Below are 16,162 nucleotides of genomic sequence, written 5' to 3'. Positions count from 1 at the left end.
TTTGCCAGAAACACCGAGCCGATAGAGCGAATATCAGTATATAACCGGCAGCTGTGATCGTGCCGGTGCTGGGGAGCGACAATACAACACCCTGAGGATCGATGCAGTCATGAAGGACAGCCCATGAAAGCCTCAAGTCGCTTCGACCGGTCGATCTGCGGCGCGCTCCTGGGCAAGCGGTCCCCTCCATCGCCGACGCCGCCGGTAAGGCCAGTACCCGCGTCTTCGCGATGTTTGCACAGCCCGGACGAGAGGGTGCGGAGCCGAAGACAGGGAGTCCAGTCGAGCAGCGATGCCGGACGAACCGATCCGGCCGCGGGCACGCTGCTGCCGCTGCTTCTGCCGCCGTCATGGAGGCAGCCGATGAAGAAGACGGTGCGTCTGCTCGAGTCCGTGTGCCGCCGACGGCCACACCTGCCAGCGAGCACAGTAGCGGTGGTACCGGGCATCCTGCTCCGTGCGCGCCGCTTCAACCACACAGACTCGACGTCAGACGTGGCCGATGTGGCCGATATGGCCGACGTGACCGACGGGGGATTCTGGCGCCATCGGCGACCGATGCCGAGCAAGAAGGAGTTGCTGTCGTACGTGGACCCGCCGGCCGATGGCGACTCGGTGGACGCACACCTGGACTTCATCCGCGACCCGTACTTGCGGCGGTATGCACGGCCGGCAGACGGACCAGAAGTGGTGGTGTCGCACGTGCGCGAAGACGCGGAGCATCCGACGTGGGACGACGTCAGCCAGGCAGACGAGACAACACAGCAGCTCGTGCGGGCGCTGGCCCAGACAGTGTGGGCACGGCTGCGCAACCCGTCCCGCATGAGCGCGGCCGAGGTGTACGAGCGGTACCGACAGCTGCCGGCAGCCGAGCGGATGAGCTGCGTGCCCGCAAGCCTGCGACACCAGCTGCTCAAGGCGCTTGGCATGGTCGAGAAGAAGGACGCGCAGTCGATGCTGCGGTATTTTGCCGTCGTGGCCGACGTCAAGGACGGTGGCTTTGCCCTCTGGAAGGCCGAGTGGAACGCGGCCATGTCGTTTGCCAGCCGCTACGTCGGCTCCTCGACCGCGACCGAGACCGAAGCGGCCGTCCGGCTCTGGCGCGAGATGGAGCAGGACGCCCACATACCCGGAAACGAGGTCACCTTCAACATCCTGTTCGACGTCGCCTCCAAGGCCGGCAACTTTACCCTGGCCGAGATGGTCTACCAGGAAATGGAGCGCCGTGGCCTGCGCTTCAACCGCTACCACCACGTCAGCCTGATCCACTTCTTCGGGCTCAAGATGGATGCCGACGGCGTGCGCACCGCCTACCGCGAGATGGTCGAGGCCGGCGAGATGATCGACGTGGTCGTGCTGAACTGCGTCGTCGCCGGCTTTCTGCGCTGCGGCGAGGAGGACGCGGCCGAGCGCGTGTATCAGCAGATGCGCCAGAGCTACCTGAAACGGCTGCAGCCGAGAAAGAGCGCCCAGACAGCAGAGGGCGAGACGGCCGACGATGCCGTTCCAAATGCTGACTCAGCAGCTTCACTGCCTGACGTCTCCGGCTTTGCTAGCCAAAAGGCCATGACGCACGTGCTGATGATGCTGGCACGCGTCAGCCGCGGCGACACAGACCTGCGCGACGGATACCAGCACCTGGTGCCGACGCGGCCGGACCTGGCGACCTTCCGGATCCTGATTCACCACTACGCCGTGCGGCTGGGCGACCTGGCCGCCGTCACGCGCTTCCTCGGCGACATGAAGACGCTGCGCATTCCGCTGCACGGCGCCATCTTCCTGGCGCTCTTCAAGGGCTTCGCCCTGCACGGTGGCCGCGACGGCACCGGCTCTGACTGGAGCGAGCAGCGCCTGCGCAGCATCTGGGCTGCTCTGCTCAAGGCCCTCGACGAAGACGCCGCCGGGCTCTACGTCAGCACCTGGCTGATCGTCTGGGTCCTGCGCGCCTTTGACCGCTGCAGCTCGCCCGAGTCGGTCTTCAAGGCCTACGGCTCGCTGACGTCGCGCTGGGAGCCCACCGAGCCCGATGCCGACTTCGCCATCGGCTTCCTGCACAACCTGCTCAGGGGTAGCAGCCATACCGCCCGTCCGGCTCGCCTGTCTCTGCTCAGCCAGCTGGGCAGCCGCTCGTTTTGAGTGACGGCAAGCTGGACGCTTGCCGATTCCTAATGTTTCTTACGCTTGTCATGACTGCTGTAGATATATATGGATAGACACTGTTGGTACCGAATTCACTGGATGCATGATGCCTTGGTCAGAGCCGTCGCACGGTATACGTTGTCTTGATTGTATAGCAAATGATAGGCAACGGCCACATCCCAACCTTCCTCCCCGCTATCCCATGACTGCACCAGGCCGTCAAAGACCGAGCCGCTTGAGCGAGCCGCTTATTTCGGCTTGTAGGTTTGGTAGGCTGTCATTCTTGTTAGCATTGGCGGCCTCCGACACGGACTATCCCCTTTCTTGTCACCCACCGGAGATGCCAAATGGCGCAAAGAAGCCGACGGTCATCGCGCCCCAGTAGAGCAGGCCAAAGCTCTTCTTCCGCGGGTTGAACGGCAGGTTGGAGTACGGGCCCTCGGGGTAGTGGTACGGCGACGAGAGGCGGGCCGGCGTGGCGTGGAAGGCACGACGGCCAGCAACAGCCTGCGAGCTGCGAATGGCGGCGCGGGAGAACATCTGCAGAAGGAGAAAAGGAAGGAAAGGAAACGTATCCAGTCAGCCAAGGCGGATCCCGTGGAAATGGCGCCGTTTCATCGGCCAATCTGCTCAATTGGCCGCAGCCGGAGTCGTACGAACCTTGATCGGACGGTAACGGTGCAATATGGTCTCTGGTGTCGGGGGTGTGGATGTGGTGTGAAGCTGCAGAAACAGCTCTTTTTTCGTCGTGATCTCTTTTTGCCCTCCTCCGACTGGTGGCGTGAGTCGGCAATGCTCGCGTTCCATGTTTTTCCGGCAGAGAGGAAGGCGGCGGTCCGTGCGCACAATCCACGTGATCAAATCTACCACCTTTCGGCGACCTTGTTTTTGCGGCAGTATCTGCGAGGCCCCACTCTCGCATATCTTTTTTTTCCTTATTGTCCTGACAGATATTTTCCATGCTTCACTGGCTGCAATCCTGTCAGGTCGACAAGGCCACAAGACGAAACAAGTTCAGGAACAGAGGGTGACCCCTACGCGAAAGTATATGGAGGGGTTTCCCTTGTGAACCCTCATCATTTCAATTACGCGCAGAGCCAGCCGTGACGATGAACACGGACGAGCTGTTTGAGGTTTTCGACGAGCCTCAGCCGCCGCGGCAGCGGCAGCTGCAGGAGCCCCAGCCGACGACGGGGCAGGAAGGTGCGCTCTCGGCCATCGATTTGAGCCGGAAGCGCAAGGCTGAGGGCATGTCGGACGACGACATGGAATTTGATGGCAGCGACAAGGAGGCGACTGCCCATACGGCCGCCACCAAGGACGACGATGAGGCGATGGAGGACGAGACGGCCACGGCCGAGACCAATGACAACAAGCGGCGGAAGAAGGAGGACGAGGCTGAGCCGGTGCTGACTGACACCTTCCAGACGGCCGAGTCTCGCGAGGTGGCCTCGGCGTCGGGCTTCACGGCCCAGACCGAGACCGAGGCTCTCGTGCTGAAGCACAACATCCAGCACCAGGTAGCCCTGCCGCCGGACCTCAACTACGAGTACATCCCGCTGTCGGAGCACAAGCCACCGGCCGAGCCAGCCCGCGTCTACCCCTTTCCGCTGGACCCGTTCCAGAGCCTGTCGATCGCGTCGATCGAGCGCGAAGAGAGCGTGCTCGTATCGGCCCACACCAGTGCGGGCAAGACGGTCGTGGCCGAATACGCCATTGCCCAGTGCTTCAAGCGGAACCAGCGGGTCATCTACACGAGCCCCATCAAGGCCCTGAGCAACCAGAAGTTCCGCGACTTCCAGGCCGAGTTTGGCGACGTCGGCCTGATGACCGGCGACGTCACCATCAACCCGACGGCCAGCTGTCTGGTCATGACGACGGAGATTCTGCGGTCGATGCTGTACCGCGGCTCCGAGATCATGCGCGAGGTGGCCTGGGTCGTGTTTGACGAGATCCATTACCTGCGCGACAAGTCGCGTGGTGTCGTCTGGGAGGAGACCATCATCCTGCTGCCCGACAAGGTGCACTACGTCTTCCTCTCTGCCACGATCCCGAACGCCTTCCAGTTTGCCGAGTGGATTGCCAAGATCCACCGCCAGGCCTGCCACGTCGTCTACACCGACTTCCGGCCCACGCCGCTGCAAAACTACTGCTTCCCGGCCGGCGGCAACGGCATCCTGCTGGTGGTCGACGAGCGTGGCGTCTTTAAGGAGAAGAACTTCAACATGGCCATGGCGCTGGTCGAGCAGAACAAGGGCGCCGACCCAGCCGACATCAACGCCAAGATGAAGGGCCACGGCAAGAACAAGAAGACAAACAAGGGCGGTGGTAGCGGCGGCAACGAGTCCTCGTCGGACATTTACAAGATCATCCGCATGATCATGAAGAAGAACTTTCACCCCGTCATCGTGTTCAACTTTAGCAAGCGCGAGTGCGAGATGCTCGCGCTCAAGATCTCGGGCATGAACTTCAACAACGAGTCAGAGCAGGCCCTGGTGACGCGCGTGTTTGAAAACGCCATCGACACGCTGTCCGAGGCCGACCGGGAGCTGTCGCAGATCACGCACCTGCTGCCGCTTCTGCGCAAGGGCATCGGCGTCCACCACTCCGGCCTGCTGCCCATCCTCAAGGAAATCGTCGAGATCCTCTTCCAGGAGAACCTGATCAAAGTGCTCTTTGCCACCGAGACTTTTTCCATCGGGCTCAACATGCCGGCCCGCACCGTCGTCTTCACCACGGTGCGCAAATTTGACGGCGTCTCGATGCGGCCGCTGACCTCGTCCGAGTACGTGCAGATGTCGGGGCGCGCCGGCCGTCGTGGCCTGGATGACCGCGGCATCGTCATCATGATGCTGGACGACAAGCTCGAGCCCGAAACGGCCAAGGCGATCGTGGCCGGCAAGCAGGACCGGCTCAACTCGGCCTTCCACCTGGGCTACAACATGATCCTCAACCTGCAGCGGATCGAGACGGTGTCGCCCGAGTACATGCTGGAGCGGTGCTTCTTCCAGTTCCAGAACGCATCCAGCGTGCCGCAGCTGGAGAAGGAGCTCCTGGCGCTGCAGCAGGAGCGCGACAGCACCATCATCCCGGACGAGAACACGGTCAAGGAGTACTACAAGCTGCGGCAGCTGATCGAGGAGTACCGCAAGGACATGGTGCTGGTGATGCAGCACCCGACGTACTGTCTGCCCTTCCTGCAGCCGGGCCGGCTGGTGCACATCAAGACACCCAACGGCGGCCAGGACTTTGGCTGGGGCGCGGTGCTGAGCTTCACACAGCGGCGGGCACCGCGGCGCGGCGAGGAGGAGGTGCCAGCGCAGGAGTCGTATAGCGTGGACGTGGCGCTATTTGTGTCGGACAGCCGGTCGACGGAGAACGTGGCGCCGGGCTTCCCGGCCGGCGACATGGCTGCGGGCGTGTTCCCGTGCGCGTCGGCAGCGGACGAGAACGAGAGCTCGGGCAGCGACAAGAACGGCAAAGGCTCGAGCAAGAGCGGCAAGAGCGGCAAGAGCTCGGCCCACAGCAAGAGCTCAAGCAAGAGCGACGTGCGCGTAGAGATCGTGCCGTGTCTGCTGTCGTGCGTGACGGCGATGAGCAAGCTGCGGATCTTCATGCCGGACAACGTGTCGAAAAAGGCCGGGCGGGAGCAGACGGGCAAGGTGATCCGGGAGGTGGAGCGGCGGTTCCCGGACGGGATCCCGACGCTGGACCCGATCGAGAACATGAAGATCACGGACGAGTCGTTCAAGAAGCTGATCCGCAAGATCGAGCTGCTGGAGTCGAAGCTGCTGGCGAACCCGCTGCACGGATCGCCGATCCTGCCGGAGCTGTGGCAAAAGTACGACAGCAAGGTGGCGCTGGGCGAGCGGGTCAAGGAGAAGAAGAAGGCGATTGCCAAGGCACACAGCATCGCGCAGCTAGACGAGCTCAAGTCGCGCAAGACGGTGCTGCGCCGGCTCGGCTTCATCAACGAGGAGGACGTGGTGCAGCTGAAGGCGCGCGTGGCCTGCCAGATCTCGTCGACCGAGGGCCACGAGCTGCTGCTGTCGGAGCTGCTGTTCAACCGGTTTTTCAACGACCTCGCGCCCGAGGTGGTCGCGTCCGTCATGACCTGCTTCCTCTTTGACGAGAAGGTCGAGGCGCCCGACCTGAAGGAGAACCTGGCCAAGCCGCTGCGCGAGATCAAGGCGCAGGCCAAAATCATCGCCAAGGTCAGCCAGGAGAGCAAGCTGGACGTGAACGAGGACGAGTACGTGCAGAGCCTCAAGTGGCAGCTGATGGAGACCGTGCTGTCGTGGGCCAACGGCGCGTCGTTTGCGGAGATCTGGTGAGTGCACCCAGAAGCCCTGAACGCAATGCAATTGTACATTCTAACTTAACTTTACAGCAAAATGACAAACGCCTACGAGGGCTCCCTGGTCCGGCTGTTCCGCCGGCTCGAAGAGCTGCTCCGGCAGATGGCCGAGGCCGGCAAGGTGATGGGCAGCGAGGAGCTGACAAAGAAGTTTGAGCAGAGCCTGGAGAAGATCAAGCGCGGCATCGTGGCAGCACAGTCTCTGTACCTGTAGACGGGCGCATTTTCTCTTCTTCTTGATTTGTTCTCTAACGTCGGAAATCGGTTGTTTTGCATGTTGGGCGTTGAAAGGCAAAAGACAAATCGCCTGGGGGCGCAGTTCGTATATCCGAAGGGTCCATGTTGCTGTTGTCGTTCTGTGCTACTATATTCTGCTGTCTCCGTTTCGAACGGGTGCCGACAAAAGTGCTGCTGCAAATAGTTTGGAAATAATAAATGCATGTGTCTGAGATGGTCGGGTCAGAAAGAGGTGAAGCTTGTGCAAAGAATCCTTTCCTTGGGCATTCGTTGCTTGGGGCAGCAGTGCGCAATATATACTGGCAGCGTCCACACATTTCAACAATAAGGCAAGATGGCCGAATGGTTAAGGCGTGTGACTCAAGCTAAGCTTTCACCTCCAAGGTGGTGCATTCACATCCGTAAGGGTTCTGGGTTCGAGTCCCAGTCTTGTCAAGCTTTATTTTTTGCCAATTCCACTAGCTGTTTTGTTCAACTCTGCTTACAGCGTTCTTCCTCTCTCTTTTTCCTGTTTCCTTTCACTCCTACATACTTCTCAGCAATTCTTCGCCGACTGCTGTGATGGACACTTTCGAGGCGTGTCCTGTGCTTATTCGTCACATGACAAAATCAGCACACACGTCAAGGCGTTACCGTCTGCTATCCGTTTACGCACTCGCTGGCTTTCGCGGCAACACAATATTAAGCTTTTGATAAGGATGAGAATCTTGGTTATGTTCGAGAACCTATGTTAAGCGCTAGGCAACCTTATCTAGAATTAGTAATTGGATTATTGCCACGAACTTTGGGAAGGAGTGATCCCTCAAAGGAGCTGTAGGCAGATATCATGCGTATGCAACGTTTACGTCTGCAGGTGGTATAAAAGCTACACCATCCTCTTCTAAGAAATGTCTAAAACCAACGGGGACATGCGTCTTTTACGTTTATCACACCCTACAAATGGACTGTCCGCGAGGCAGTGACTACGCATTTGGGCCCCGGATTCGTTCGGAGTGTCGATCTTTTGATTTCACTCTTCAATTCGAGGACTCCTTGTTCGGCTGTCTCCCTGCCGCAACTTTCCTCCTCCTTGCAGCTGCAGATGTGATATGGCTGGTCCGGTCGCCGGTCGCGTATCAGCGGCAAGGTGGAATCGTTAGCCTCAAGCTGGTGTGTGCTAGACATGTTGACCGCGCCCAGGTAACGGCTCCATCTTTCTGACAATATCTTGTGCAGTGTACCCTGGCCAGCCTGTTGGCGGCACAGCTTGCCCTCCTGGTCGTCCGCGTCCGCGTGCCCGCCATCTCTTCAGGCGCGTCCCTACCTGCGGACATTTTGGCGTCTCTGGCTGTTTTGGCAGCAACGACACTCTTGGTGCTGTACCAGCAGCGAGCGTCGCGACCGTCGACAGTGCTCAGCCTCCATCTCTCGGCAACAGTGCTTCTGGGCGTCGCCCGAGTGCGCACGCTGTGGCTTGTAGCCAACTGAGGTGCTGTGGAAGGACGTGTCGCCGCAGGACTTGCGACAGCCATACTATCACTGTCGATGGCAGTGCTCGTGTGGGAGTCTATGGGGCTAGACAGCCGCAAGACGTCAGCAGCAGCTGGCATCGTCGCCCTCGAGCAGCGCAGCAGCTTCTGGTCTCGAACGGCGTACGCCTGGCTGGCGGTCACTTTCTGGCGCGGTCACAAGCGGGTAATATCGGTCGACGATCTGCCGCCCCTCGATGGACGCCTCGAGAGCTCACGGATGTGCGAACAACTCTCCCGGTCATGGGGAACATGCGTGTGGTAGCCTGCTCTCCCCAATCTGACCTGAACTCCGTTCTGACGAGTATCTGTGCGTCTGCCTGAAACAGATGACCGCCACGGCCGCCAGAGCCTTCTCCGGGCGGTCTTTGGCTGCTATTCTGCCTCCTTTCTGTCAGCTGTCATCCCGCGCTTGTGCCAGACGGGCTTTACGTTTGCGCAGCCTTTTCTAATCACGGCAACTCTCCGCTACGTGGAGCAGCCAGATCGAGATCGAGATTACGGCCGAGGCCTGGTCGGCGCCTGGGCACTCGTCTACACTGGACTGGCAGTAAGTATGCCTGCATCCCCGACCAGGATCTCTTACCTCGTTTATCTGATCGTCCCACCCCGGCCTAGGTTTCCAGGTCGGTGTACCAGTATCAGAGCTTCCGCTTTGTGACCAGGCTCCGCGGCAGCCTCATCGCCCTCGTCTACCAGCAAATGCTTCAGACGCGGGCGGCCAACGTCGGCAGCATCACCGGCCTGACACTGATGGGCACAGACGTGGAACGTATTGTGGCTGGCGTGCCATCTCTGCATGAAGCATGGGCATCGCTCCTTGAAATCGGTCTTGCCTGCTGGCTACTCGAAAGGCAGCTGTCTCTGGCCTGTATAGCACCAATCCTCCTTGTTTCCGGTGAGCTTATAGTCATGTGTCTAGAGATCTGTATGGTTTGGGTCTGGTCGCTAAGTTGCCATAGTATTCATTGCCGCCACATCTCGGGTGTCACTACGGCTGCGGGATACGCAAGTTGCTTGGATCGAGAAGATTCAGGAACGGCTCCGCATCACTGCGGCCGTTCTTGGTGACATGAAAACCGTCAAGATGCTTGGCATCTCGAGTGTCGTAGTACCTGTCATCCAGGGGCTCCGAAGAGACGAGATCGACACCTCCCGTCGGTTCAGGAAGAACCTTGTGGTCATGATACTGTTGTGTGCGTCACCTGTGAACGGTGCTCACACACTATGATGGAGACTTGCTGATATCAGATCTAGCCCTTACCCCGATCAACTTAGCTCCCGTGCTTACCTTTGCCGTCTACTCTGTTGTTGCCGTGTTCTGGAAGAATGAAACACTCCTGACCACCAAAGCATTTACCTCACTCACGCTCGTCTCGCTGCTAACGGCTCCCGTCATCAGCTTCATTCAAGGACTGCCAAATGTGGTGCAATGCCTCGGCAACTTTAGCCGCATACAGGAGTTTTGCAATTACGAGACGGGAGGGGATGCTCCTGGAAGTGTAAGAGACGATAGCACCTGTGACCAAGAGCAGCCAATGGTACTACAGGGCGCTGGTTTTGCATGGAGCAAATACAACATGGAAACCAAAGTTCTGCGGAACATCAATATCAAAATTCTGTGTGGAAGACTTACTGCTGTCGTGGGGCCGATCGGCAGTGGAAAATCGAGCCTACTACATGGTCTTCTCGGCGAGCTGCATGAGGTTCCATCAGCCTCAGAAGCAGATGTCCAGGTAGCAGAGAAGTGCGATCAAGACGGCCCTCAACTTGCCAGGCCTCTAGCAGCAGTAAGGAGACCTCTCAAAGGAGACCTCTCATGGCCTACTGCGCGCAACAGCCGTGGCTCGAGAACGGCACAATTCGCCGCAGTATTGTGGGAGCTTCGCCATGGGATAGCAGATGGCATGGGACGGTCTGCACGGCTTGCTGCCTCGACCCAGATATGCCACAGCTGGAGATGGGCGACCTCACGCATGTGGGCAGTAAAGGTGTAAATCTGAGCGATGGCCAGAAACAGCGCATTGTAAGTTCGTCCCTTCTCTTAAAAAGTTACTGAACTGATGAAGCATGGTAGGCTCTTGCTCGGGCTGTCTACTCCAGGCGTCGTACGCTACTTCTGGATGACGTCTTCAGCGGAATGGATGCTTACACGGCCGGATTTGTGATAGCCCGCCTTCTTGGGTGCCATGGGGGACTGCTGCGGAACGAGCAAACGACTGTGATCTTGACAACCCACAGTCGTGCGTATATCCACCCAAAGGCATTGACATGGGCTCGGTTACTGATTCGTCTGATAATAGACAAAATTTTAGGGCTCGTAGATGAGGTCATTGTTCTAGAAGACGGCCAGGTCACGGAAATGGGCAGTCCGACAGCCCTGCTTCAAAACAAAGGCGGGTATCTGAGGAAGATTGGATTTTCTAAACTAGCCGAAGAAAACGACATGAAGCTGACTGCAGCGAGTCATCCCGGCCCTGCTTCTGGTTCCGTGCCCAGGGAAGAGATACCAGGCATGGGGACCGTTGGCGATACTGACGCGACTGTTAACCTGGATGACGGCCAAGAGACTGCCACGGCCGAGCACACGGATGTCAGACGCAAGAATTGCGAGCTCTCCATCTACACCTATTATCTCAGAAGCTCTGGCTACGTGGCTGTCGCCCTGTACGCAGCGTCCATGATTTTCTGGATTTTCTGCACGGAATTCTCCAGTAAGTGGGGTATTGAAGAAGAACTTCAAAGTCGCTGACGATGAAGCTGTCTGGGTGAGCTGGTGGTCCGCGGCCAACGACCTGCATCCGAACCGGAATCTGGGCTTGTACATGGGAATTTACGCCATGGTTGGCGTCGTTGGGACTGCTGCCGCATGTTGTGCAGCCTGGTAGGTGTTCTAATATTCGACACCCTGGATATATTGTGCTCGAACTTGACAAATCATAGGTTCGCTTATATATCCATCATATCGAACTCAGCGAGCAAGCTGCACCTGGATCTACTCAAAGCCACCTTCAGGTTGGTGATATAATTCCTCGAGGGACAACTACTAGACGCGTGCATTAACAGTTTCCCAGGGCCCCGTTTCGCTTCTTTGCCAACACAGACACGGGCGAGCTTCTCAACAGGTGCATCTACGATCTACGGCCCTGTACCTTTTATGTGTGTACAACGAAACTGATAGATCCAGGTTTAGCGAAGATATGGAGTTGATTGATATGGACTTACCGGGGACGGCGCTGAATTACACTTCAAGTAAGATAGTACGGCCATGTGTGCCTATTACTGGGATGGTAGGCTGACGAGATTTACTGCAGCTGCCTTGTCCTGCTTCACCCAGGTGGTCCTCCTTGCGATCTACTCACGCTCCCTCGCTGTGGCCATGCCGTTCGTTGCCGCTTTTCTCTACGCTCTGCAGCGCTTCTATCTGCAGACATCCCGCCAGATGCGGCTGCTCATGATCGAGGCCAAAGCGCCCCTGTACACGCAATTTTCCGAGATGGGCACACCGGGAACAACGGCCAGCGAAAGGAGTGGCAGCACAGCCGGCACCGGCACCGGCACCATCACCATTCGGGCCTTTGGCTGGCAGCGCGCATATGCGGCGCGCGTGGCTGCCCTCGTCGATCGGTCGCAGCGGCCTGCTTATATCCAGAGTTGCATCCAGCACTGGCTGGACTTTGTATTGACGCTGACCATGGCCGTTCTCGTGGTCGTCCTCGTCGCTACCGTCGTCAGCTGGCAGGACCGTCTGGATATCAGCGCCGGCGGCGTCGGCGTGTCGCTAGTGGTCCTTCTCGGCCTGTCGACCACGCTGACACGACTCATTCGCACGTGGACACGCCTAGAGCCAAGCGTGGGCGCCGTGGCGCGTGTGAGGCGTTTTGTGACAGAGACAGAAGAGACAGCGGGAGAGGAGGTCCCCGTGTCGGAATTGTCGCAACCGGTCGGGACGGTCTGCTTCGACGACCTGGTGGCTGCTTATGAGCCCGACGCTGCATCTCCTGTGCTGCAGCACGTCTCGCTCTCGGTGCCTCCCGGACAGCATCTGGCCATCTGTGGTCGATCTGGCAGCGGCAAGACGTCGCTGGTGATGGCACTGCTGCACATGATGGACGTCCGCTCGGGAGGTATTGCCGTCCACGGTCGCGTCAGCGTAGTGTCCCAAGACCCGTTCCTAGTGCCGGGCACCAGCCTGCGCTTCAATATGGACCCATTGCTGGCGGCCGTGTCGGATGCGCAGATCGTGCGAGTGCTGCAGCGAGTGGGACTCTGGGAGGTGGTGGAAGGGCAGGGCAGCCGTGGCCGTGGGAGTAGCAGTGGATGCCTCGACCAGAAGGTGGATGGCCTGGCACTGTCGGCGGGTCAGCGGCAGTTGCTCTGCTTTTCCCGGGCCTTGGTGTATCGGGACCAGACCGATGTGCTCGTGCTGGACGAGGCTACGTGCAGCCTCGACAGCTCGGCCGAGGCGGTGGTGCAGCAGATTATCGACACTGACTTTCGCGGATGCACGGTGTTGGCAGTTATGCATCGTCTGGCGCACGTGGCGTCCTACGACCGGGTGGCCGTTATGGACGCCGGGGCCCTGGTCGAAGATGGGGCGCCTGGAGAGCTCATCGCCAACGAGAGCTCGCGCTTTGCAGAGCTGTATCTTACATAGTACGAACGAGTATCGTACAGGCTGTGAGGTGCACCACAACTGCCCCTGGCTGCAGGTGGCTGCAGGCGGGCTGCAACGGCCGGTGCTGGAGTGGCGAGATACGAGCTGTTCGTTCTCGCTCATCGTTAGGCTTAACGGCAAGTGTGGAGGTCATGCGACGTGTTCGCCTGCGAGCCCCCTTTCCCCTTCCGGCCACGGGCCACTGAGGTGCTCCGTATGAGTCGTACCGCCGTAGCCCGGAGCTCTGTCACACGGATCTTGATCACAAATATGCAGAGCCTTCTGTTCGGCCATACTCCGTATTCCGTACATCGTACGCTGGACCGATTGATTGAGATGGGCAAGACCACGTGACATCACAGGCACCCGGGACAACACGAAAACCGCCGCTGGCGCATTCCTGTTTTTGCGCGCTTTGACCAAACGCGTTCGCTGCCGACACGCACGGGCCAGCGCGCGCCCAATGTTGTTTGTTGCCCCCCTTTCTTTTCCACACGCGCCTTTCCTGGACGGGACGAAGCTCTATCAACAAGCAAACTGCCCATCCCGCTCTTTCCCTCACGACACGCGCCAACGGTGAACGGCCAGGAGCAGCAAGAGCAATTTCAACACCCCACTTCACCGCAACTGCATCAATCCCTGGTCTTTCAGGCTTCCACATTTCTGGCTCTCCTGCACTCCCCCCCACCCCCTTTTCCCCATCAAAATTCGATCCTACTAATTAAATAAAAGTACGACAATTAAAAAAAAACACAGAGGACACAACCATTTGTCATACTAAAAAAGGGAGCCCTTTTCTCCAAACAAACTTATCTGGAGATTCCTCATCTGGTTCTTCCTCCCATCAACGTCTACCTCGACAACCCTATCATAACAACAGCAAGCAACCATGCGTGAAATCATTAGCATCAACGGTACGCTACTCGCCCTCCCTGTTCTTTCTTTTTCGTGCTATCGGAGCGCTTCGCTGGTTCGGCCTGGCGCGTGGCCCTTATGATTGCCGGTAGAATCCTTCACCGCATCGTGGCGCCAAACAGCTCCAGACGACCACGGCTGCCCTTGAAACTCGCTGTCTCGGTGTACTGACATTCATCTGCTACAGTCGGCCAGGCTGGCTGCCAGATTGCCAACTCCTGCTGGGAGGTATGTTCCACGCAGTTCGAGGAGAAAAATATAATCTTGAAAAGGGGGGATCCAGGAGGAGGGGGGGGGGGGGTTATCACGATGACGGCGTCTCGATGATCCGGCTTACGACAGCACGCTGACATGACCACAACAGCTGTACTGCCTCGAGCACGGCATCCAGGTATGTTTTCCCCCGGCAGTCTCCTTATTTTTGATACATATACAGCTCTTCAAGCAGTACTGACTATCTGGCTCTAGCCCGATGGCTATCTCACGGAGGAGCGGAAGGCTGCCGATCCAGACCACGGCTTCAGCACCTTTTTCACGGAGACTGGTACGTCTGCCACATGCTCGACTTCCCCGTCCATCCCGATGCTGACTTTATACAGGCCAGGGCAAGTATGTGCCGCGCACTATCTACTGCGATCTCGAGCCCAACGTCGTCGATGAGGTCCGCACCGGTCCCTACCGCAGTCTGTTCCACCCGGAGCAGATGATCACCGGCAAGGAGGATGCGTCCAACAACTATGCTCGTGGCCACTACACCGTCGGCAAGGAGCTGATCGACCAGGTGCTCGACAAGGTCCGCCGCGTCGCCGACGGCTGCGCCGGTCTCCAGGGCTTCCTGGTCTTCCACTCCTTTGGCGGTGGTACCGGCTCCGGCTTCGGTGCCCTGCTGATGGAGCGCCTGTCGGTCGACTACGGCAAGAAGAGCAAGCTGGAGTTCTGTGTGTACCCGGCACCGCAGACCGCTACGTCCGTCGTCGAGCCGTACAACTCCATCCTGACCACCCACACTACCCTCGAGCATGCCGACTGCTCCTTCATGGTCGACAACGAGGCCATCTACGACATCTGCCGCCGTAACCTCGGCCTGGAGCGGCCCAACTACGAGAACCTGAACCGTCTGATTGCTCAGGGTACGGCTACTCTTCTCCCGTCCTGCTCCTGCTCTTGCTCTTGCTTGTTCTTGACTGACCAAATCTAGTCGTCTCGTCCATCACCGCCTCGCTCCGCTTTGACGGCTCGCTCAACGTCGACCTGAACGAGTTCCAGACGAACCTGGTGCCGTACCCCCGTATCCACTTCCCTCTGGTCGCTTACGCCCCGGTCATCTCGGCGGCCAAGGCCGCGCACGAGGCCAACTCCGTCCAGGAGATGACCATGTCCTGCTTCGAGCCGAACAACCAGATGGTCAAGTGCGACCCCCGCCACGGAAAGTACATGGCCACCTGTCTGCTGTACCGCGGTGATGTCGTGCCGAAGGACGCCCACGCTGCCGTCGCTACGCTCAAGACCAAGCGCACCATCCAGTTTGTCGACTGGTGCCCGACCGGCTTCAAGCTCGGTATCTGCTTCCAGCCGCCCGAGATGGTCCCCAACGGCGACCTGGCCAAGGTCAACCGCGCAGTGTACGTGGATAGCATCTCTTCCCTTTCTCTCCTGTATGTGTATGTTCTAACAAGCCTAGGTGCATGCTTTCCAACACCACTGCGATCGCCGAGGCCTGGTCCGCACTGTCGGCCAAGTTCGACCTCATGTACTCCAAGCGCGCGTTCGTGCACTGGTACGTCGGCGAGGGTATGGAGGAGGGCGAGTTCTCCGAGGCCCGCGAGGACCTGGCTGCGCTCGAGCGCGATTACGAGGAGGTCGCCACGGATTCCCTGGAGGGTGAGGAGGGCACCGAGGCCGAGTACTAGATTCGAGTCTGGCATCGAGCCTTTACCACTACTACAGTGCTTGTAATTGCAGTGAGAGACAGACTGGCTTTATCGAATTCCCCCCTGAACGTCCTCTGCCTTTTTTTAATAACGTTGTTCGCTTGCTCGATGACGCCTGTTGGGGCTGTCTGCCGTTTTTTTGACTGGATTGGGTCGTGTAACAAGAAATATATGGGTTTGAGTGTTGCTACGTCCGTTGCCTCGTGTCTCCCAACCAGTCTTGACCGAAGACGAGCGGCAACGGTGGGCGTCTGAGAGAGGCGGAGGGAATTTTTTTTTTCCTTATTGCAGGACTGTTTCTGCACCAAAAATAGTCGTTCTTTTTAATACTACATGGGTCAGTCGAGCAGCCGCGACTCTTGTTGAACTGGCAAGCGTGATTTCGGCGAGGATTTTGCGTTGTGTTTGGTGTTGCCGT

The 16,162-nt window shown here is 58.6% G+C and overlaps 6 protein-coding genes across 6 annotated transcripts; 5 read left to right on the top strand and 1 right to left on the bottom strand.

Moving 5' to 3' along the window:
• Positions 1–123: 123 nt before the first annotated feature.
• Positions 124–2,136, top strand: CMQ_6835 (pentatricopeptide repeat protein; the record flags this gene model as incomplete). Its single annotated transcript, XM_014320521.1, has 1 exon — positions 124–2,136. One exon carries the CDS (start codon positions 124–126, stop codon positions 2,134–2,136), a length of 2,013 nt encoding a protein of 670 aa, XP_014175996.1.
• Positions 2,137–2,358: 222 nt separating this feature from the next.
• Positions 2,359–2,946, bottom strand: CMQ_6730 (oxidoreductase; the record flags this gene model as incomplete). Its single annotated transcript, XM_014320416.1, has 3 exons — positions 2,359–2,396; positions 2,475–2,679; positions 2,800–2,946. The coding sequence occupies 3 exons, from the start codon at positions 2,944–2,946 to the stop codon at positions 2,359–2,361; spliced, it is 390 nt and encodes a 129-aa protein (XP_014175891.1).
• A 302-nt stretch (positions 2,947–3,248) lies between these two features.
• Positions 3,249–6,710, top strand: CMQ_6530 (ATP-dependent RNA helicase dob1; the record flags this gene model as incomplete). The annotated part of the gene is made up of 2 exons (XM_014320216.1): positions 3,249–6,469; positions 6,530–6,710. The coding sequence occupies 2 exons, from the start codon at positions 3,249–3,251 to the stop codon at positions 6,708–6,710; spliced, it is 3,402 nt and encodes a 1,133-aa protein (XP_014175691.1).
• A 962-nt stretch (positions 6,711–7,672) lies between these two features.
• CMQ_6993 (uncharacterized protein) lies at positions 7,673–8,200 on the top strand (the record flags this gene model as incomplete). Its single annotated transcript, XM_014320679.1, has 2 exons — positions 7,673–7,882; positions 7,949–8,200. The coding sequence occupies 2 exons, from the start codon at positions 7,673–7,675 to the stop codon at positions 8,198–8,200; spliced, it is 462 nt and encodes a 153-aa protein (XP_014176154.1).
• A 57-nt stretch (positions 8,201–8,257) lies between these two features.
• CMQ_6634 (ABC multidrug transporter) lies at positions 8,258–12,898 on the top strand (the record flags this gene model as incomplete). The annotated part of the gene is made up of 12 exons (XM_014320320.1): positions 8,258–8,463; positions 8,723–8,791; positions 8,868–9,139; positions 9,204–9,437; positions 9,520–9,743; positions 10,019–10,267; positions 10,319–10,484; positions 10,557–10,955; positions 11,002–11,125; positions 11,185–11,256; positions 11,316–11,389; positions 11,556–12,898. The coding sequence occupies 12 exons, from the start codon at positions 8,258–8,260 to the stop codon at positions 12,896–12,898; spliced, it is 3,432 nt and encodes a 1,143-aa protein (XP_014175795.1).
• An 889-nt stretch (positions 12,899–13,787) lies between these two features.
• Positions 13,788–15,723, top strand: CMQ_6581 (tubulin alpha-1 subunit; the record flags this gene model as incomplete). Its single annotated transcript, XM_014320267.1, has 7 exons — positions 13,788–13,812; positions 14,001–14,041; positions 14,178–14,204; positions 14,282–14,357; positions 14,413–14,943; positions 15,012–15,435; positions 15,495–15,723. 7 exons carry the CDS (start codon positions 13,788–13,790, stop codon positions 15,721–15,723), a joined length of 1,353 nt encoding a protein of 450 aa, XP_014175742.1.
• Positions 15,724–16,162: the final 439 nt, after the last annotated feature.

Source organism: Grosmannia clavigera (genome assembly GCF_000143105.1).
Source record: "Grosmannia clavigera kw1407 unplaced genomic scaffold GCSC_108, whole genome shotgun sequence".
Classification (NCBI taxonomy): Eukaryota; Fungi; Ascomycota; class Sordariomycetes; order Ophiostomatales; family Ophiostomataceae; genus Leptographium; species Leptographium clavigerum.
Note: the sequence above shows the minus strand (reverse complement) of the source record. Positions and strands in the feature narration are given on the sequence as shown.